The sequence below is a fragment of the Malurus melanocephalus genome, unplaced genomic scaffold (assembly GCF_030028575.1).
Source record: "Malurus melanocephalus ecotype Western Australia unplaced genomic scaffold, MMel_1.1 scaffold_89, whole genome shotgun sequence".
NCBI lineage: Eukaryota > Metazoa > Chordata > Aves > Passeriformes > Maluridae > Malurus > Malurus melanocephalus.
In genome coordinates, this window is record NW_026623321.1 from 625,988 (window position 1) to 649,768 (window position 23,781).

Genomic DNA, 23,781 nt, shown 5'->3' on the forward strand with positions numbered 1-23,781 from the left:
GAAGAGATTTTAATGAAATTTAAAAATCCTTACAATTCACACAAAGCATCACAAAACATACAAATCAGGATCACATGCTAAACATCCAAAACCATTAGGCTAAAGAAACACAGCTTTTGACTGACCTCGACCTGAAATTAATTCACACCATCAAAACTTCCTGAAGTAAACCTYCCTAGGAATTGCAGAGCACACTGGAGCTAGATCAAATCTGGTTCAATTCACCAGCACTCAAGAAGATCAATCAGTGAATTCTGAAATACCCAAAAATTTCCAGCTTCCCAGAAAGTCGATCAAGGATAACTCCTGACAGCTAGAACCCATGCCAGTGGAAAATTCTGACTTTACAGCTTGTGCTTAGAATGTACACTGAGATCACACTGCACACTCAGTGCGCAATCATGTCCAAAGTAATACTATGCTGGTTTTTTTTAGTACCCACTCACACCAAAATTTCCATTAAAAAAAGGAAAACAGACAGCTCTCACTATAAAAAAGAAAAGAAAAAGGGGAGCAGCTGKTTTTTTCCCCATGACAAAATACACTCCATCAGCTCAAACCAACCCCAAACATAGTTGAATTTCTTTGTATTTGTTCTTTCTCATCTTCTTTTTAAACTGTCAGAGATTTTCAATGGTTTTGAATGACTTTAATAGATAAAGGGAATAAATAAGTGTACTGCACTAATGGCAGCAGGACAAAGCTGATATTTAGGAATTACWGTCCACAAATCACTCCTGACCAACTCTTTAACAGTGAAGACATGCAGTGAAGTATTTCTGTCCAGGATGGAATTGCCATTTCCAGCCTGCAGTCCCAGCCTGGCCAGCTGGTCAAAGCTGGAGCACCTCTGGACTTGGCACTTGCCTTTGTTGACCTTCCTGAGGTTCCTGCCAGCCCATGTCACCCAGAGCCCAAGRTCACACTGGCAACAACCCTGCCTCCAGCCTATCAGTGTTCTCCCCCAGTTTGTCTGCTTCAACTTTCCAAAAGCCCTATCCCACCATCCAGGCTGTGACTGAAATCATGGACAGCACTCATCCATTGACCTCTGATGGACTCCCAGCTGTCAGCTGGACTTGGCACTGCTCCCCACCACTTAGATTTGGGAATCACAGCCAATTTTCCACCCAGCTATCAATGCATGTGTCACCAGCGTGGCTCTGAAGGTGCTACACCACTGTGTCAAAGGTCTCACTGAAGCCACATGTATACCATGTGCACTGCCAGCTTTCCCAAAAGACAATCAAGCACCGTTTGCTGGCGGCTCCAAATCACCTTTGTGGCCATTCAAGGAAAGGGAAAGAAGCCTAGAAAAAGGTTTCTAGAAGGTTTTTTGCTCTGTAATTTTCCCAGGAATTAAAGTTACTATGAGACACTGCTGTTCCCCAGATCCTCCTTCCAGCGGTTTTTTAAWACGGGTCAAGCATCTACCTTTCTCCAAGCATCAGGAAATTGTCCTGACTGCCACAGCCTTTCCACRGAGACAGGGAATTCTCCCACGGCACCTCTGCAGTGCCAGTAAGCTCGAAGTTCTGCAGCTGGGCCTGCGTGCCCAGCTCCATTTGACAGGTCACAGCTCAGAGCAYTGGGCTTGGCTGGGATGGAGTTAATTTTCTGCACAGTAGCTGGGATGGGGCCGTGCCTGGGATTTGTGCTGAGAACACAAAGTTCCGAGCACAGATAACTCAGGGACGTTCCCATTATTGCTGAGCAGTGCTTACACAGCTCAAAGCTCTTCCTGCTCCTCACACCACACAGTGGCTTGGGTTGGGAGGTACCTTAATGACCAAATGGTTCCAGCACCTGCCACGRGCAGGGCACCTTCCRCTATCTCAAACTGCTCCAARCCCAGTCCAGTCTGGGCTTGGATCCTTCCAGGGATCCAGGGGCAGATTCTTTGGGAATATTGTTGCCACCAGTGATTAGGCTGGGGGTGTGCGAGAAAYTGGGAGGGGACCCAGTCAGGGCAGCTGACCCCAGGTGACCCCAAACCACACAGCATCGTGCTCAGCAATAAAASCTGAGGGAATAAGGAAAGAAGGGGTCTTCAAAATGATGGCATTTGCCTTGCCAAGTCATAGAATCATCAGTGTTGGAAAAAACCTCCAGGGATCACTGAGTCCAAGCTGAACCCAATCCCCATGTTGTCACACAGCCCAGAGCACTGAGTGCCACACCCAGGCATTCTTTGGACCCCTCCAGGAATGGGGACTCCAAACCTCCCTGGGCAGCCCCTGCCAAGGCCTGACCACCCTTTCCATGGGGAAATTCCTGCTGATGTCCCCCCTGCCATGGCCCAGCCTGAGGCTGTTCCCTCTCCTCCTGTCCCTGYTCCCTCCGGCTGCCCCCTCCTGTCAGGGAGTTGTGCAGAGCCACARGGTCCCCCYGGWGCCTCCTTTGCTCCAGGCTGAGCCCCTYTCCCAGCCCCCTCAGCCGCTCCTGGGGCTCCAGACCCTTCCCCAGAGCAGAACACTGAATTATAACATCCTTTGGAATTTCAGCTCCCACTACAAAATCAAAAGGGAGCAATCCCGAAATAYTTGGGAGGAAGGAAACATTTCCCCCCCTCGAAGGAAAAAAGACAGGTCTTCTTAAGGAATGCCAAARTCCTTGTTTGGTTTAATTCAGTACTTTTATCTGGATGCCTCCTCCCACTTTTCTCCAGTAACATGAAAAATGCACCATAATGCATCAATATCACACAACCGAACAAGTGCTGTTACCTGGTCTTTAATTTAAGGACAGGTGTGTCACTAACAAAGGCACAACTGAATCCCGAATACTCCAGCCAACATAAATCATCCCCATGGCTCCGATCAGGGCAAGGGTTGGCAATAAATGCTGAGATAAGATAACGCAGCAGCAGCAGCTGCATGGCTAATGAGGGACTCCAGGAACACCCGTGTGTGCAGGGACACACACTGCATTAATATTCCCTCCTCGTGTCCAGCAGAGACAAAGACAACATACCTGGAGCAATAATTAATCTACAGAAATTATTCATCACAACAAGACTCTCAAACGCTGCATGTAATAAGATCCTGTTCATGGTTTTCTCTTTACTAAACAGAATTACCACTACTGAAATGTTTTGAAAGATTTGCATAAAATTCTGAGTGTCTGAAGAGCAAATYATTTTTTAAAAATGCATGATTTCTGAAATTATCTGTATACAGGCTGCAGAAACCATGGCAGTTTTTGCAGAAACTTTCCAATATCCTTCCTCCTAATATCTAATCTAACCCTACTCTCTTTTTAGTCCAAATCCATTCCCCTTGTCCACCTTGTCACAAAATATCCTGGACTTCAAATTCAGAGTTTTTTGTAGGCAGACTTACCTTCTTCCMAGCAAAACTCCTCCAACACTGATCACTGAACACCATTAAAGATATTTTCTATTTATATATTATAAATTTCACCATGAACAAAGCCTGACAAGCAAAGTTTCACCTTAACCACAACATGTAAAAGAATTAACTCCTTTATTACAACTGCCTGTACTGTCAGATCACCTGAAAATMATCAGCCATCAACGACACCTCACCAGGGAATCCAGGTATCTCCAATCACTCTGGCTAATTGGATGCAAATTAAACATCCCCAAATTTCAGTCAAACCAGTGCTGATTCTAAGACTTGATCTCATGCCCTTGTTCTGRCAAAAAGGCAACTGAAGAAATTACGAAGTTGTAAGGAAGGAGAAAGTCACTTCCATTTCATTTGAGACCRGTCTCCACTGGCACAGAACATTTTAGACTCCTTTTTAGCCACTCCAAGAAAAAAAAATCACCAGAGGTCACACTACATCAAATCACAGCCTTTATGTTTGATTTTAAAAATAACAATCTCTCTTTTGTTCAATRGTTTGTTATCACCTGAATGAAACAGATCCCTTCCTAGAAAGATGACTCTTATATGCACATTGTCACCTGGCCAGGTTTATGTTATTGATATATATAGGCAATTCAGCAGCATTTTTATCAAGGAGCAAAAATTCCATGTCAGGTTTGAATAATATCAGTGCTGCTACTATTGCCTTTCCTGTTGAAGACTTTGCACCACCTGTTAAATAAACTCCACAAGAAGTTACTGTAGTGTGCTGGGCAGTTAATAGCACTGCTCAAACACAGTTTTGCCTGAATTTTGGGTTGGCTTTATTTGYCTGGTCTCCAGTTACACTCATTATTTCCTACATTACATCACATCCATGCCCTTCAGCACAGAGATACACAGGTGGAACTCTTCCTGCAGGTCTTGTAGAAATACATTCATCAGCAGCCACACCACAGCACTACCTTGGCTCTTCCTTCCAAATTGTATGTTAAGGTTTTCCTAGACATCAGTAAATGGAAAGATTTTCCCYGCAAAGGTTGAGGCGGGAATAAAAGTGCTGAGTACTGCAGTCCTTTCCCTAGAGCCCATCACTAGGCTGCCTCAGAAAATGTCTTGCTGTTCCCATTCCCAGAGCATCCCTCCTTCTCCTCCTCATGTCCCTGAGCAGCTGGAGATGTCACTGATCTTGTCCTTGAGCAGCCAAGCAAAGCTTTCACACTCCTCCCTTACTGCCCATCGACCTCACACAGTTCCTGCTCAGCCTTGAGCCTTTCTGCTGACATTCCTGACCTTCCCACACAACGGAGGCTCTGTTCCTTGGCTTTCTCAAAGTCCTGCTTAGGAACACTAAGCTAAACCCATCAATCCTGGCTGCTGCCCACCAGCTCTGTGAAGGAGCKGAGTTCTGCTCTCATGACTCTCCAGGTCCTGAAGGCAGCTTGTGGTCACAGAAGMCCAAGCCACCACCAGTCTGGGCAGGATTGTGAACACCAGCCTCCCCTCCCACGGCAAGTATGGACAACTTGGAGCTCTCACACCTCAAACATCCCAACACAGTGCGAACATGGCCTCCGGGCCAAGATTTTTAACAAGAACGTTGCTGGGCAGGCCGTGGTCCCACCAGCTGTGAAAGCACACGAAGCAGCAGAACAAACTCAAAACCACCCTGTAAAGGTCACCCACAGCCTAYATTTTTGCCCACAAGGAAGTTCTCTGACCCAGCAGGAGAAGCCAGTGACATTTCCTGCTTGTGGACCCACTTGAGATGTGCCTGATCTCAGCAGACGTATGAAGGGCATCTTTACAACTCGTGAAGCACAAATATTTGTAACATCAGGAAACTCTCCRCTTGCTGAGTCAAGGAATTCAGCTCTCCTTCCTGCAGCTCGCTGGCAAGTCAGCCCTCACTTTGTGCTTACCTCAGTGCACTGCTCCCATACTCTGGCAAGTACAAAAGAAAAAAGAAGAGTGGCCTTTTTTAAACTTGACTTTAATATACATACTCTGCACTGTCTCCTCTTTAGTCGTTCTCTTAAAATAGCTCTTCCAAATTGAGCTTCATAAATTCCTGCAGAAAGGGAGTAACTGGCAGTTCAAACATCCTGTACCACAGCAGAGCTCTTCTCTTCTCTACAAATTCCTTTCTACAACGCACATCGTGATTTTCTAAGTTTTTCCCCGAGCAAACAGAAGCTACAATATCCGCCACATCCCTTTTATAGCCAAGTACACAGTAATCCCTTGTTGATTCAGCTACTACAGACAGAACATTTTACCACCCTGAGGAGCCCTGCTCCGTCTTTCTGCTACACAGAGCATTTACAGTAACTCACAACTGCCTTGGATTCTGTATCTCTGCCCTGCAATTAGAAGCCTGTTCATCTCACACCTAAAAYTAATCAGCTCTGACAACTTTGCTATCATTTGTCCTTTGGAATGTTTACTCTTTAAATCTCCACTTATCCTCAACTAAGATAAAAGTACACTGAAGGAAACCTCTCCTGAATGTAAACAGAGGCATTAAAGCTGAAAATACTTTAACCAATATCTCAGTGTATCACGATACAGCAAACTGATCAAGGAATCAAAGGTGTGCACAGTACCTCTGTGGTCAAAGCAGACTCCCGCCTGTCCTGCCAGCATTCACCTACAATTGTTTTTACTCCAGTTCTTACACAATTTTCAGTACCTGGATCATCCTCCTGCCATCCCCTCAAGCAACTCCCGGCACTACTGTTCTTCTAACCCCACTCAACTCAAAGGAGTACCATACTYTGCCTTCCACGCCCATGGAGAGCAGATGAATGAGATCCTGCTTTGAAAAACAAAAGCCACACAGCCTAACTTTGAACATCTTGACTTCACAAGTTCTCACACACAAAATTGTTCAGGCGGGAAAAGACCTTGAAGATCATCATGACGAATGGTTTCCTGCTGTTGCAAAAATGTCCCTTCCTAAAAAGCCCATTTTGATTTTCAAGAGTGCATTGCTTATTCACAGTAGTTTAACCGATGCACTTCAAATCTGAAATTTCCACATACAATGTTTTATAAAGCCGTAATTTTTAGTAGGACAGTTAGAGGTCAATCACAACTGGCACAGGCCAGGGGTGCAATTCTAAGTGCTCTTTACAACATACAGAACATATTAGAACATACATAAGATGTATCTTGGTAGTATTTCTAACAGAAGCTTTGTAATGTTCAGTAAAATTTATTTGATTTAAACAAAAAATGCTAACATATATGCAAAGTGCTTGGTRTCAAAGAACCCACAAGCAAATTGTTCCTTAAACAGGAGATGTGATTTTTATCAGCACAAGCTCCCAATTAATGAGAAATTTCTCCTTTATAAACCTATCAAAAACAACAAAGCATATTTTTTACCAAGTTTGCTTTGGAGCTGTGATTTTATTCATCCTTTCAAATGTTCTAATCACACAACCTATGATAAACCATGAAATATCTTTACCTCGTGCCTGAACAGTGACCCTCTAGCAATGCACAGTGAAAAAAAATCCAGACAACATTCACCAGCGAGCAATGTACTCCCCATAAATCACATTACTGTACAGTTTGGGATTAGGATGAGTTGCCACTAGCAACAGAGCAAAAAAAAATCAATTCTGTCACTATATATAGAGAATTCTTGCAACCTCAAACACAGCCAATGTTTTCAGCAATTTGTCTCAGAGAAGTATTAGCAGTCCAGCATGTGATCAGAGGAACATGACATCCAAACACAAAAAAATGAAAAAAAAAAAAATTTTCCTTAAAAAAAAAAAAAAAAAAAAAAAAAAAAAGAAAACAAAAAAGAACTGCCAGAAAGCTGCTGCTAAGTGTGAGAATTTCATTCACCCTTTTCAAAATAAAAGCGTGCCCTCTTTATAGTATTAACATTCACAACAAATACGTGGATTGGTTTCAGAGCTTAAGTGTATTTAAAATGATCACTAATGAGTTTTTGTTGTAAAATGGAAAACTAAGCAAACATTAAGGAGAGACACAATTTAGACAAATACAAGGGTGTTTTTCTATAGCTTCCCCAAACCTGATTCATCATATCCATGGCATTTCCCTTTCAGAGGAAAACCAGCCTAGGATGTTATAATTCAGTCTGTCTACTAGGAGCTTTTAGAAAACAGGAATATGAGGAGTTTCTTTGATCCCCGTTTGCTTAACAGCAAGAAGCCAAGACACATTTCATCATTCATGCTTCTTATTTCATCCTGGATCTGCAAAAGGTTTTGTAGCAGGCAACAACCACCCTGGAGATCTTACTTTACTCATCTGTCACATTTTACAAATCTTGACAGTGCCACCCAGGTTTATTACAAAGACTTTTCTCCTTTCTTTTATTATAGTCTTAATATAAGCACTTCAATTTTAAATGATGCCCTTCACAAGGTTTCATTGTCACTAACACTGACGTAAGTCAAATTCTGTATTTTAATGGATTCTACAGGTAATAATAATTACTATAATGTTTTGGGTTTTTTTTTTTTTTTCTCAAAGCACAATTGTCCTGTTTTATAAGAACACAGTACATGTACTGTTATTTTTCCAGCCAGTAAAATGTAACAGTTCACTGGAAATRTGTGGCCGAATTTCTAAATCCATCTGTAGACACATCTCAGAATCACAAAATCATTTAGGTTGGAAAAGACCTCTGAGATCACAGAGTCCAAGTTTTGACTGATCACCACCTTGGCACCACTGAGTGCCACATCCAGTCATTCCTCAGACATGTGTATTCCTTATAAACTTTTTCAAAAGGAGAAACTCCAGTCTTCTGCCAACCAAAAAAACACACRGAGAAGGTATCTGAAAGGGGACAAGTTAACTTGCCTTCTTGCCACAAGAATATTGATCTTGTTTACTGCCTGCAGCAGCATCGGTTGTTCCAAACACCTCACATGGGAAACCCAATGGAGAATCATCTTCCCCGAGGGAAAACACAGCTCAGGGGTTCAACTGGAAACTAAGAACCGGTTTTGAAACATAACTAAATGGGAAATTCATTAGTGAAAACAGTACTTTTGTGGAGTATGAGCATAATGTAGTTAAGACCATTTCTCCTGAGCTCCAGTAAAACCAGAACAGGGTTGTTAATAAAGGTTCATCATAATCACAGACAGAGAGTGGTTTGGGTGGGAAGGGACCTTCAAGATTATCAGTTCCATCCCCTGCCATGGCAGGGGCACCTTCCACTGTCCCAGGCTGCTCCAAACCCCAGTGTCCAGCCTGGACTTGGACACTGCCAGGGATCCAGGGGCAGCCACAGCTTCTCTGGGCAACTGTGCCAGGGCCTCCCCAACCTGACATTTTGAGGGAAGAACTTGTAGCCCAAAATCCAACCACCACCTGCTCTCTGGCAGTTTCAATTCATTYYCCTTGTCCTGGCACTCCATGCCCTTGTCCCAAGTCCCTCTCCATCTTTCTTGTGGGCTCCTTTCGAATCCTGAAGGGGAAATTAGGTCACCTCAAAGTTCTCTTTTCCAGGCTGAACAATCCCAATTCTCCCAGCCTTTCCTGCCGGCTGCCTGTGAGCTGCCAGTTCAGCAGCACAGCTGGGTGCAGAGAAAGCAAAAGGCATTTCAAACATCCAGCGAGCTGTGTCAACAAAAGGGCCCAGCCCTCCTCTAGCACAGTATCGAGCTAACCTGCTAAATTTAGAACAAAAAAATCAAAACTACAACGGATAAACTCCAGCAGAGAGATCCATTTGCTCCCTGAGAGTAAAAAAGTGTTTGGATGTGTGGAGAGACGTGGTCTTGGTTCCTAGCTGGACAACAGCTTTGCACTGCACCTCCACCAGAAGGACTTGGCACCCAGTGAGCAGAGAACATCAAAGCACCCCCACCAACTCAAACGAACTTTTTAGGGCAGATCAAAGCTCAAGGCACTTCATAACCCAGGCCCGGGGTGTTTGAAACACCAMCCCAAAGCCCGGAACAAAGAGCGCTGTGACGGCCGCATTCCTGCGGCACAGCAGAGCCCCGCAGGAACAGCAAACCTTGGCTGCAGGACACACAAGTCACAAGTCCAAGTCTCCCCAGGAAATCAGGAATAATAACATGGCCACGCTCAATTTCAGGGAAAAGAAACATACCTTCGCTCCCCTTTGGGCTGCTCTTTGTTAAGATGAAAAGGAAGAGAACAGCCTCTTTCCAAAAGAGGAGGGAGCACACAGGAAGCACGTGCAGAAGAAAGAATTAAAGGACATTTTTATCTGTGMCACATTAGAGGATGATCAAAGTCTTTATGCAGTTTTTTAAAACTATGTCTTGAGTACCAAATGCCCAACAGACAAATAGAGGATTCAATTCCWCTGGCACTAGGGATTAAGTCCAGTCACTTCTCCCCAGCAACAGGCAGACCAAAATGACAACTTCAACCAGACTTCGGATACTACAATCAAAATWCTGCATATTTCCAAATGAAAAACTCCTGTAATCACAAAGATTACGTTCAACTCCTCAGCAGAAAAGCCTAAGCTTCAAATGCTTAGAAAAGCTACAATACAGGGCCTTCTTTGTTTTCTACACAGCTGATTAGCTCATAGCAATTAACTACAATCTGCTTTCACATCAATTAATACAAATACGGATGAACAATGTCTAGAAAAAGTTTGTTTGCATTTTTTAACCTATTTGAACATAAGGCACATCATTCAAACTCCACATCCATTTAGGCAGATCAGAAGTTTTTAGGCAGATGTTCCCCTGAAATCCTGTGSATTACTCACTACACCTTTTACACAGCAAGCACAGGGCAAAAAMTGAGATTCCCAAAGAGAACTAGTGCACTTCCCAAGTCTGCCACTATTTATAGTGATTTGAGAGACTCAACACCTCCCACGCTGTTACGATTCTGAGTTTTTTGCTTTGATTTGAAACACACAGAGAAGAGCTGAGAAGGAGGTTCAAATCAGACTCACTGCAACTGCAGAAATTGCTTTTCTTTCATCTCTTTTTTCTTACTGGGTGGGAAATGTGGGGTACAAGGAATAGCTGCAACTCGCACTAACAATCCCAAAGATACAAGTCGTACRAGTACCCCGCAAATACTAATGTTTGCTACACAAGAAATTATGTTCTTTAAACTGCAAAGAAAAGATGAGATTGCTCACAGACCTAGAGGAAATCAAATCATGAGCCTTGAATCCTTTGCTCCCAAATTTTAGAAAGAGAGCATCAGTATCTGGAACAACCTCCCCAGGGGTGTGCAGAGTCCCCATTGTGGAGGTTTTCAAGATACTGAGTGTGAGGTAACCTCACCCAGGTTCCCTCTGCCACACGGGGCTGGAACAGACGGGCTTTTGAGATACACACTGAACGCAAATCTACTTTTAAAGAGCATCCTGGTTTTGTTGGTACAGTGAAATATCTGAAGTTTATCACCTTAAACCAACGCCAAAGGAGCTGGTTAAATAAATCTATTGACATTCAATGGTTGAGTCTTGCTGTGACTCATGTCCAAAAAAAACTCACCCTTGCACTGGTCCTCTCTTAATCTCACCAAATCACACAACGATGGAATGGTTGGGGCTGGAAGTGACCTCTGGAGACCCCCTAGTTCAACCCTCCTGCCAAAGCGGTTCACCCAGCAGTTTTGAATATCCCCAGCAAAGGAGATTCCAGAATCTCTATGAGCAGCCTCCTCCACGTGTTCTGTCACCTCACAGTAGTTTTTTCCCTCATTTTCAAGTGGAACTTCCTGCATTCCAGATTGTGCCCATTGCCCCTTGTCCACAACATCACTGGAAAGAGTCTGGCCCCATCCTCTTGGCATCTGCCTTTAAATATTAGTATGCATTGGTAAGGCCCTCTCTCAGTTGTCTCTTTTCGAGGCTGGACAGGCCAGTTCCCTCAGCTTTTCCCCCTAAGTGAGGAGCTCCCGCCCCTGATCTCTCCTGTAGTTCCCTGCGCTGTGTCACTTACATWACTCTGTGGCTGAACAGAGTTGGGAAGAACAGGGGGAGAACAAGAAGAGAAAGAGGAAATTCAAAAGCAGGACCTCTTTCATAATTAGGTGTTACTAGGCAGTGATACTTACTTGTCCTCTCACTCAGCCAGCTCAGATCACAGAGAGATAATTAGAAACAATCGCACAAAATCAATTAACATGAAAGAAAACTTCATAAACAACAAGCACATTAAAATAACATGGGAAGCCACTGCCATCTATGCCCTTTCTCACCAGTGGCAACACAGCTGAAAATGAGCAGAGTGCATTTAGAGATAAGACAGTCTAAAACAAGGCTGGGAACACACCAGGAGTATGAAAAGCAGCTGTTAGAAATCAAGACACCGTAACACGGCCTATTATTGCTTCTCTGCATATTCTTTTTCATTCACAAGGCAATCTAGCCTGTCTTTTCTGTCTCTGCCTGGCTTTAGGATGGAAAGACAATGATTTTCAGGTCAAACATTAACAGAAATTCAGCAGTCCAATACATGGCAATGTTTCAAGACAGAAATTCGCGATTATGTCAAGAGATTACAACGGTGTTACTCCCTGCCGAAAGGCTGGAAACTTGGGGTCAATTTTACTTCATTTTTCAAGAACTGCAGACCCTCATCTCTGTCACTTTCAAACCCTGAAATAAAACCAAAGTAATTCCATCTTTTGTACAGTTAAGTGATTTCTCAAATTTCCAGTTTGCAGACGACGCCAAGCTGAGCAGTGCAGTTGACACAAGCAAAAGATGGGGCCATCCAGAGGGCAGGGATGGATGGGATATTGGGAAGGAATTCCTGGCTGGGAGGGTGGGGAGGCCCTGGCACAGGGCGCCCAGAGAAGCTGTGGCTGCCCCTGGATCCCTGGCAGTGTCCAAGGCCAGGCTGGACACTGGGGCTTGGAGCACCCTGGGACAGTGGAAGGTGTCCCTGCCATGGCAGGGGGTGGCACTGGATGAGCTTTAACACTCCCTTCCAACGCAGAAACATTCTACAAATCTATTATTCATTCTTATATTCAAAGATCTTTAAAAACACTTCTGATCTGAGCTCATCTCCAAGTATCATACCCTTACGAAAATCTGTGGCTTGGTCGGTTTTTTTGCCTCCTCCCTTTTTTTTTTCTCGTTCAAAAATCCAAATGCAAGACAGCACAGCCCCCAAAAAACCTTCTTTATGCTCAGGATTGTATGTATTTCAACATGGTCACAAGTGCCAACATTTTCCCCACTAACATTGGCTTGCATCTGGCTAGAAATAACTATACTTAGTGGCTTTACCACCATAAATCTTCGAAAGTCTTCTGCATGGCTGAGCTCTGCTCATAAAATTAGACACCAGCGCGTTTTGTCTGTCTCATTAAAAGGATGTTTGCTGGAGACGGCGCAGGAGGAGAGAGGAGTGTGTGAACAACCTTCTCCGAGCCACTGGGGATTGGCCCAAACTGTTCTCACAGTGGCACAAAGAAAGGAATGCTTAAAATAACTGCAAARACTCTTTAAAGGAACATCTCTGAAGGTTATGAATAATTTTAAAAGTCTGAGAATGGAATCTCCATGATTACAGTAGCACACAGGGAAAAAAAAAAGCTAGATTTTAATAGATTATTTTTTTAGTTCCTCTCTTTCCTCAAGTTTCAATTGGAAATGTTCCATTTAGTTCCTAAATAAACACAAGCCAACACTTGCAACCATTAATTCAATACTTTCACTCTCTTTCCTCAAGTTTTAATTGGAAATATTGCATTTACTCCATAAATAAACACAACCTGACACTTACAAGCTCAAAGTCAGTAACAAGCCTCACACTTAACATATTTCTACCATGCATTTTGGAAAAATGTAATTAAAATTTTAAAACCTACTATAAAAAACAATTAGAAAATCACTACATTGAGCATTATAAACCAGTTTTGTTTATTGCAAATACATGACTGGAGCAACTTGGATTTGATAAGGTTTTGCCCTTTTTTCAACAGCCAGTTTTTAAAAGTATAAATGCAGAACACCTTTTTTGTGTGCTTTCATATGCAGCAAGCAATCAAGATGATTAAACAAGGTCACTGATTTTACTGAGACAAAAAAAAAAAAACAAAAAGGAAAAAATCAGATGCCTATTCATCAGAAAACCAAAATCACCATGTGTAAGATAAGATATTAGTTGGGTTCAAAGTTCACAGGGAGCAGGAGAGACTGCTCAAGGACCAGCTGAGAATGACAAGAAAAGTAAGGACGCCGAGTTCTCTGCAGCCAAGATAATCGTGGTACATCAGCCCTTTTCTGGGAAAAAAAACTAACAAAACAAAACCACAACTTCTTCACAACTTTTTAGAGAAGAAGCCTCTCCTACATGGAATATTTACATGGTGTATGGTTTGATAATCCCATTCCCCTCATTTTTCAGGACAGCAGCACCAAAAAGGCACAAGGATTCCAAGGTGTCCTGATGGGAGACTGGCAAAGGCAGCAAAACCTGCAAAATAAAACTTTTGGCACCAAACTATACAGAACAAAAGGTTGGGGTTAGATATTGGGAAAAGGTTCTTCCTCCAGAGGTGGCACWGAACAGGCTCCCCAGSGAATGGTGATGGCACCAAGCCTGACTTCAAGAAGCCTTTGGACAACACAGGCACAGGGGCGATTTTGGGGTATTTGTGCAGGGTCAGGAGTTAGGAGTGGATGATCCTGATGGGTCCATTCCATCAGGATATTTCATGAGGATTCCAYGACAACACACCGCCATAGGAAATCAGGCCAGGCTACACTAACTGCATCTGGAACGGGAAGAATGCTCTTCCTYTTTCCAACACAGCTGATCATGAGATGTTTGAGGGATGTCCCCAGCATCTTCAATTCCCCTTACACACAGGGTTTCCCAAGAGCTGGGATTAAAAACCTTGAGGGAAAGCCTTCATCACAAAAGCAATGTGACAAAGAAGGAAAACCCAAGGAGCAGCTTYAGTGTGAACAAGTGRATCAAAGGAAGAGCTYTTTGTTCCTTTAAAACTAGCCCATGCTATATATTTTAATATGTATTGCAACTGTCCTCATAAAAATCTGTACCAAAGGCAACTTTACAGGACTTCATGGAAGCTGCCGATTTCCCAGAGCTCTGCCAAATAACATAGTGGTGAAAAATGATAGTTAGCTCCAGGAAAAACCATGGTCGGGCGAAATTCAGGAAAAAAAAAAATCAAACCCACACAACTTTCTGCAAACTAAAGACTTCATTCTTAAAAAGGGGGCATTGAGTCAAAAGTGAAAATGTGACTTTTGGCAAGTTGTTGTACGCAAAACCCGAATCCTCTTGCTATGTCTTAAAACACAAACTCACACCAAAGCCACAGCTTAACAGAACAAGCCCAGGTTCTACTGAAAGTCCTTAAAAATCAGACTTCCAGAGCATGTGTTAGAATTGCTTTAAGAAAAACCCCTGAGAAAAAAAAATGGGAAAAAAAAATTAATTTTCATTCTGATGGGAGAAATGGTTCATTGGGGGTTTTTACACTATTATTTCTACTACAAAAAAAAAGCAAACAAAGGTATCTTTTGATTATTTAATTTTTATCAATGAAAAGGTATTTAGAAATACTAAAACAGGAGACCCATTAATTTTTGTATGTCAGGGATWAAAAAAAAAAAAAAAAAAAGAGGAATGTGATCCATTTCTCAATTTCACTGTGCCAAGACAGGCCTGAATCATTACACTGTGACCATGTTTATACTAAAATTCTTCTTTTTTTGCTCAGAACTTGGATTTCCACACCCAGTAGGCAACAGCTTTTTTTAAAGTACATTCCAAGCTTCCCTCAAACAGTTCCAGTCAAAACATCACCAGATTTTAATTCCGTCAAGAATGTGAGCATCTCATTAAAGCCCTGCCTAATTATAGGTAACGTGCCCAGACCACAGATTCTGTGGTATCTTTATATGGAATATTATTCAGAATTGACTGCAACTTCTCTCAAGATTTCTGAAATTTCTGCCTGTTTAGTGTTATAGCAAAGAATTGTGTGTCCTCAACTAATTAGCAGAGATTGGGGAAGAATTARAAACACAAAATGAAGCCACAATACTCACTAGTGATGAGAAAGATCAACCCATCAGCCAGGGAGGAAAGAAATGCCATCAGCTCATAAGAAAATTGGAAGTTTTAAAGAAATAAATATTCCAGTCACACAAAGGAAAGCCTCAAGTGTGAGGCAAACACAGAAAAAAATAACGTTTTGCATACAGTTTTCAGGATTTTTTCTGATTCTTCTGCTGCTTTCCACTTTGGCAGGTTACAGATCTCAGAACCTGTAAGCACAGCAAATCCCCCTGCTCCTGCTTAAATGAAGCCCCAAACACCAGAGGCAAGAATTGCATCTGCTGAATGCAAGGAATGACCTTGAAGGAAAAAGGAAGGACACATTGCTCAGCAGTATAAAGGAAAAAAAGAGATGGACCTCCTTGTGGAGAGATTAATTTTTAAAAAAGGGGCTTTATCAGACACCCACTAGCCAGAGGCAAACATGCTCTGCAGCCCAGGTTCAGCAATAYCCAAATAAATTGCTTTCCCTGCAGCTGGAGACCAGAAAGAAAAGGAAGAAAGGTAAAGTCCTCACCACCACCGTGCCGGGGAGCAGGAAAAGCAAAGATTTCTCAAAATTATTCAGAATGTCTTATAGAATTATAATACATATGGCTACACACACATATAAATACATTTTATTTTATAGCTCCCTTCTCCAGCTGCTCCTCCTTCTGCAGCACCACGAGGCTCTTCCCTAACACAGAATCTTTTAAAGGATCTCGTAGAYTTGCTGTATTTAAAACTGGAACTGCTGCTGCTCTCTACTCCARACTCAGCCCCAGCTGCCATAAACCTTATCAGGAACCTGCCAACACAGCCAGCCAGATTCCAGGAGCACAAATTCCACCAGCGAGTACAAAGTATATCCAACAGCAAAAGCTTCCACAGAGCATAACTGAGCACAGAAAATGACATGTTAAAACGAGCAGGAACTGGCTCGCCACGGATGTAAATTCATTCATACTTTTACTTTCTTTTTTTAAGTATCTCTACTGCTCRCTGTGGCTTGTTATGACAGGCTGAGGCATCGAAGAAGTTCTCTGCCCTCATCCTGGTCACAGAAACACAAATCCTCCTTGGAATTACTCCTTCCCTCACACACATCTAACCTGAAAAGAGACAACCCAGTAACAGCATCCGAACAGGGAAGGACTAAGACTGGTAAGGAAGAGCCACAAGATCTTGTGGCTTACGCACCTTCAGTGGCTCTGCTGAACATTAAATAGGAAAGAGGAGCAGAAATAGACAACTCATTAAAATTCACAAGGTCAGAATTGGATAAAGAAAGCGAAGAGATGAGCACCTGAGAAGGAAAAAATACCAAACAAAAAATTGACTAATTGGAAGGGAGACGGAATTGTCAGAAGGCAGAGATTTGGAGGAGAGGGTGGAAGACAGAAAATCACAGAATATTCTGAGCAGGAAAGGACCCACAAGGACACCCCACAACAGCAACAGCAGGAGAAAGGTGAATGACAGAGAAATGCAGCTTTACCAAAAAGAAAAAGTCAGGAGGCAAAAACCACAATAAGAGAAAAGGGAAGGAAACAGAAGGAAGTATTTGTACATAGATTTGCAGCCATATCAACAGCACAAGCAGACTGTGAGCCTGTGACTTTGGCAATTCCTTTCAAACTATGAATGTGAAAAAGTCCTGAAAAAAGTAAATTCGGGATCCAACAAATGAAAGCACTGTATTGTTATTCCATCTCAGCCAGGAATCAGGCAATCTTTACACCTCATTTCAACTGACTTAAAAGGATGAAGCAACACAGATCAACACATCCAGACAGCCAAAATGGGTTAAGACTTAAATAAGGTGAGTTTTCCAGAGCTGTAACTCACAAAGCAACAGCTGTGCCTTCTGCAGGCTGGGGTTACACAGTGACTTTAAACCCATGTGAACCTGTGCTGCWGTTGCACAGCTTTGCTCTTCTCCTTCCTCAGGTACTCATCATTCCTTGTGCCTCTCATGCCAGCAGCAGCACTGGATCAGGGACAGGATTTATCAAAAAACCTGGGAGAAAAGCCAGAGAAAGTGTGATTTCAGGCAGGTGAGTTCCCTGATCCACAGAACTCAGGCAACCTGTGCTGCAGCAGAATCAGTTGGTGCGCTGGACCTGGCCCTATATCTTTAGTCCAGACTGAAGTTAAAACAGACACAAAAGCACAATTTCCTCCTCTCTAGCAAAACACAAATGTGAAGAAGTTTTTTTAAAATGACGTTTTAGGATACCTCAAAAAATCTGAAAAGGCATAATGAGGCCTTTGGAAAAGCAGACCTCAAGCCTTTGAAAAAGCAGGACCTAATGTTTAAGGTAATGTAACTATCACTTAATGAGTGTATAAAGTCTGCAGCACATAAATGCCTCACAGAAATGCCAAGTTCAATTAAAATGTGGATCATGGAGAGTTCTTTATAGTTCTGCAGGCACCTGCACACACACAAAAGGACAGTACCCCCATGTCCCAGCAAACCAAGAGCATTTGCAGACTCTGGCTGTGACTTACTTACTACTATCAGAAAAATAAGGCAATCTTAAAACCAAAATAAAATACATGATAACACTTCTGACAAATTCAGCCATTCATAACCCAGGAAAAAAAATTAACTCACTGCCTAAAAGCCAGTGTGGATGGAGTGAAGGACTCCTCACCATAAATGCTTAAGTGTTTCTGGATCACAGCAACAAACCCTACACTTACCTGTCAAGGCAAAAACCTCTTTCTCCATCCCAGTGGCAGAAAGACAATCTTTTTTATGGTAATGCCAACACAGATCTCCCACATGAAGGAATGAGATAGCTTTAGTGAGCTACAGAAGATAAACATGTCATGCCTACAACTAAGCCAAAGACCCTAAAAGCATCCTGAATCACTTGTTTCACAAATTCCCCAGTCACTGAGCACAAAGAAATGTAACACGAAGATCCAAACAGAGATTATAAACASAGAAATGTATTTTTAAATCTATTTGTTAACACATTTCAAACACATTTTTATTAGAGCCTTGTCAAGTCACGGAAGGAGACTTCAGTTTTACTGCTGAGCTACCACAGAGGAACACAAAACAGCTTGTTGAGACCAAAATGGGTATTTGGTATTTTAAATAAATACTAGAATTTTATATAGTGCCGAAAGTCACTCAAAAAAAAAGGTAGTTCCACACATATAACTCAATCCTGACCAAGAATCCCCAGTTTTGCATAAAGATATCAAAGCCACTGGAACTGCAAGCATGCTTTATGGTCTGGTAGACTGCCAGAAATCATCTGCTGATACACCAGACAATAGATGTATTCTGCTGGAGAACTTTCTGATCTTTTCCTCCTATCACTTCTCTTTAGCTGCACACAAAATCCAACCAAAGTGATACAAAAAATGTCATTTGAATGCTTGCATTTATATGCCGACAAATAAAGTGGTTATTCAAAATAAAGTAACTTTTTCAAACAYGCTTTTTCAATCACCAGTTTGCAAGCCCTGATTCAGTGTTTCCTGTTGCCATTGCGGCATTTCAGTTTCTGGAATTCCAAATGCAAAGTTGTSCTCCTGCAGTGCCCAGAAGCTTCAAAAATGCTTCCAAAGGACCCAAACTCTTCTGWGTCTTGTAAACAAATGGCACTCAGCTAAAATTCCAAACTTTTGGATAACAGCAGGGTGCTTGCTATCAAAATAAACCTTCCTTCCAGAGACAAAAGGATCCTGTGTGTGGTTCCAGCTTTCTGAACGYTCCAGAACCACAGTGGCTGTATATTCTAAATCCAGCTATAAATTACATGGGATATTAGGACAAAGTTGACACCCRGAGGTGTCAGGGCTCTCAGAGGAGCATCACACCCTCACCAASACCATGGAGCTCCCAAAGCTTTCCCCCTTCCCAATTCAAGGGCCTCTGCATCACGCACCAAGATCAGGGCTTGTTCAGCAAATGCTTTTATAYCCCGAATTCTCTGGTTCTCTCCAATTCTCTTATCTGATATTTGAACAAATCACTGACACCACGGAGCTGTCATACCCCATCTCATCATCCCACATTGAAAGAATGTTTAATCTGTAAATCCACACAGCAATTCTGCAACCAGAGCGCTGAACACACTYGGTGACCATGGCAGTGAATTAAACATATTAACCCGGCTTCCTAATCCCCAACATTAAAATTCAGAAATTTAATTAACTGCAGAAATTAAATTACATTAAAGGAAAAAGATTTTAAGCCGGCATTTTCACATTTTCCAGGGTTTGTATCCACAAGTTTATGACATCTTTCTGCAGAAAGGTCCTGAAAAAGCAATCATAAGCTCCTGAAAAACAGCAAGTGCTAACAAAACCTGGGCTAGAGCAGCAGTACCTGGCCTAGATGTTCTAAAAAGTTTCCATCTAAGGGGAGAAAATTCTTTGGATCAGCATGTTACTTATTACTCAGCATTTGCTAGTTACACACTCCCCAGAATAATTTTAATCAGAGGAAATGAACGCTGTGATCTTTCCCATACAAAAGTGTTTCAACACCCAAAAAAACAAGGGGGAGAAAAGGCTCAAGCCTTGACATTCTGATTTATGRAGGACACTGATAGTGAGACAAACACAACTTCATCTGTCAAAGCCAAACACTTGCATTTAATATACAAACATCAACCAGGAAATCTCATTTAAATAATTAACATGTGAACTATCCACTGCCAAAAAGAGCAGGGCAGCATTGCACTTACTGCTGAATACGTTACAGGAAATTGAATGATTAATCCATCATATAATKCCAGGTACCCACTCCTACCATATTTTGTTAAAAGCAAACTTTTAATTTCAAGAGAAGCAAAACACATTAGGTAAAATGAATAATGAAACCCCCACAACTGATGTCATGTGGATTTTCTCTATTGTTTTGAACCCGTGCAGAGTTTTAAATTATAAATGCAAATATCTCCTTGTAACTTTCTGGTAAAAAATGCAATCTGCTTCAAAGTGCTTTTCAAAGCTATCTCTAGTGAGACATAAATCATTAGTGGCTTTAAAATATTTTAGTAATTTTAGCAGACTGTTACAACTGGTGAATCAAAGTCTTGGTAGATTATAYAAAGGAATATTGCTGAAAAGTCCAATGCTTTTTGTATGTTGTTTGTGCATTTCTTTTAACGTTTCCCCCATTGAAGAGAAGAAAAAATGGTTTGCATTGTGTTAGCTCCAGTTATAATTTCCAGCTGTGTCAAAACTTTAACAGCCTAAAAGCAGGAAATCCAAAGAGGAAATTCCATCGTCAGTTCCTGAATTTTGTAACTCAAATGTTCTTCCAAAAACTGGACCTTAAAGGAATTTTGGTAACGTTTTCTGTAGCCCTACCTGATATCATCCAGTAGGTCACATTCTGCCTGATGCTTGGCCTGAAGTTTTGTCATCTGCTCAACCTGAATGTTTTTCAGCTCTTGTGTAACTTTCACCTACAAAAAAAAACAAATACACCCAAGGACCACTTAAGTTTTCTGTAGTTTGTCACATTTCAACAAGCAAAGAAACAAACAAACCCACCCACCACTTATCTTTTCTATAGTTTAAGTCACATTTCAACAAGAAAACAAACACACAGACTACTTATATTTTCTGTAGTTGGTCACATTTCAACAAGAAACGAAACAAACAAACTGCAAAAGGCTTCAGAAGGTTTGCTTTACATTTTTAGTATTGTAGCTCTCCTTTGAGCCTTGTGATTCTGCAGCTAAAATTCCAGTGCTTTGGGAACCTACTTGGTAACTGGCAGAGAGCACCAATGGCACAGGTATGGGGATAATTTGGTTTTGGAAAGAAACCTGGGAGTTGTTTTGTTCTTGCCTTTTATAAAACAAGAGGGTTTGGCATTTAAGCCCTCTAGTGATCACAGGGAACTGGCCTAAAAAAATGATCACCAATATCTTGGAACACATTATGCATTAATGAGGACAGAAACGCCAAACTGTTACTGCAGAGGGACGAGAAATTCACAGAGGAGGAAAGCACCCATCTCCCTCTTTTACACGAGCCAGGCAAAAAAAAAAGCCCCTGGATCTCATCAGCTTCTCTATTTTAACTCAAAACCATTCCCCAGCAACAAGCACCCTTTAATCACAACATCACATAAAGACAAGTTTTTCACATGACACCAAAAAAATAAATCACAAGTATGCCCCTGACTTTAAGCAGAAAATGCATCTATTTTTAACGTGAACTTCCAGCATCTTTGGTTTTATCTGTATATAAAAAAGCCCCACTCAAAATAAATAAACCCACACGGCATAACCCAGGTAATGGAAATAATCTCTGATTAAATAATATAGGCAAAAAACAACACACATGTAAAATAAATAAGCCACCAAATGCGGACTAACACTGAAATAATTGAAATTAAATTGGTTTTGTTGGACAAAAGTAGAGTCCACCCCTAAAATAAGAGGTTGGGAGGCAGGAACGAGCCAAGGAGAGATCTTCACTGCAGCTGCCTGCCAGGGCTACTGGGGAGCTCAGGCCACGATAAGGGAATTCTTTTTTGTTCCGTCCTCTCCTGGTCACTATTATCCAGCTCCTCACCTGGCAAACCCCTGCAATCTCCTCTCCCCACTGCAAAATCCCAGCACCACAGCGGCAATCTCCATGGGGCTGCAAACCATTACGGCCCAAAGCACCCCAAAACAGGCAGCATGAGCACCACGAAACAGGCACAGATCTCAACCGCACAAAACTCCTTCCCCTGGTGCCTGCACAGGAGCAACCTCTCCATCCCCTCCAGATCCCCCTTCTCCCCACGCCCCGTCCATTCCGCACAACCCCCAAATCAGCCAACCCAGAAATCACCACGGACCAGCTCAAGCCCCCGCTACAGCTCCGGTCTCCCCGATACCAACCTGCCTACTCAGGCAAGGCACACAGGGCACAGCCGTTTTCCCCAATTTCCATTCGTGCATGCCTCTGCTCCCACACCAGTCCCCCCGACGGGCAGCACCCCRCATTCCCACGGACCGCAGGGTCACCGAAGAGCCTCCCCGGTGCCTCTGCAGGTTGTTCCCATCGCACATGGGAACGCGTGTGAAAACGCTGTACAATTCCGCCTGTCCCTGCTCCTGTGTGCTCCTGGCACACGCCGGGATAGTCTGCGTCCCTGGATCAACTCCAGACGTGACCTTCTTCCCCAAGACAACCAACCCCTCGCTGTTGGCATCAACACATCACACRAGCCCCCAAGATTCCGACGGCAGCACCCCACAAGCAGCATAACCTCAACGCCTCCGTGCAGCAGAGCCCTCCGCAGTCACCGATCCCCTCCCAGCCCTTCCCTTGGAGAGCCTGGCCTGGGGATGGGGGTCTCCGACCGAGCGCTGCCCCCCTGCCCCTCCATCCTCATCAGCGCTTCCCCATCCCTGCGCCGTCCTGCCTCCAGAGCTCACTCCCAGCCCATCCCACCCTGCCCCTCCATCCTCATCAGCGCTTCCCCATCCCTGCGCCGTCCTGCCTCCAGAGCTCACTCCCAGCCCATCCCACCCCGGCCCTCCGCACCCCGTGCCCAACACAGCCCCCCGACATTCTCCCGTGACCCACCTTGCAGGGCCACCCTTGCCAAAGCCCCCTGAGCCCCCCAGTCGCCGCTGCAGCCCCCACTCCCTTCCCAACACTCGTGCTCCCTCTCCAAACCTTCTCCCAGCCTCCCGCACCGTACAGCCCAGCCCGCGCACCCCTCCCCGCGCCTTCGGACCCCCACATCCAGCCGGACCCCAAACCCACCCCACCCCGCTCCGCACCCCACCCCAGAACCATCCCCAGCCGCCCCTCGGCCCCTCCATGCACAGCCCCCCTGCGCCGGGCGGGGGTCTCACCTTCCTCGGCGGCGGCTGCATGGTGGTGCTGCGCTGGGTATCCACATCAATTCCCTCCCCCCCGGCAGCAGGATGCGGCCCCCGCTGCAGGAGGAGGAGGAGGAGGAGCAGGAGGAGGAGGAGGAGCGGGCACCSACCGTCTCCCTCCCGGTTCGGGGCGAGTCCCGGTCGGCGGGAGGAGCGGGGAAGGAAAGGGAGGGTGGGAGGGAGGGACGGAGGCGGAGAGGGATGGCGGGGGGAGGCCGCCTCTTGCTTACGGACAGCGAAGCAGCGTCCCGGCGCTGGAGAACAGCAGGGGAAACGAGGCGGCGGAGGGARAGCGGGGAGAGACTTCGGGAAAAGACGGGGCTGAAAAATAAAAGGAGGGGGGGAAAGAATTAAAAAGCAACGCCGTGAGAGGCGGGCGGCGGGCGCGGGCGCCCCCTAGCGGCGGCGGCGGGCCCTGCGCCGCTCCCGGCGGCCGCCATGGGCAGGGGAGGGGCGGGAACGCCCCCGGCGCGCGCGGGCTGCACGGGAACACGGCGGCCGCCAGGGGGCGCCACGGGGCGGCGGCGTGAGGGGAGGGGGCACAAT

General features: G+C 43.9%; 1 protein-coding gene across 1 annotated transcript in view; it reads right to left on the bottom strand.

Annotated features, from left to right (window-relative positions):
• The window catches only part of FCHSD2 (FCH and double SH3 domains 2), a 122,703-nt gene extending 99,136 nt beyond the window's left edge, over positions 1-23,567 (bottom strand). Inside the window, exons 1-2 of the mRNA XM_057368141.1 lie at positions 23,209-23,567; positions 20,711-20,808 (exon numbers count right to left, since the gene is read on the bottom strand). Coding sequence (XP_057224124.1) covers positions 20,711-20,808; positions 23,209-23,229 — 119 coding nt within the window. The 5' untranslated portion in view covers positions 23,230-23,567. The remainder of the gene's footprint in view (positions 1-20,710; positions 20,809-23,208) is intronic.
• Positions 23,568-23,781: the final 214 nt, after the last annotated feature.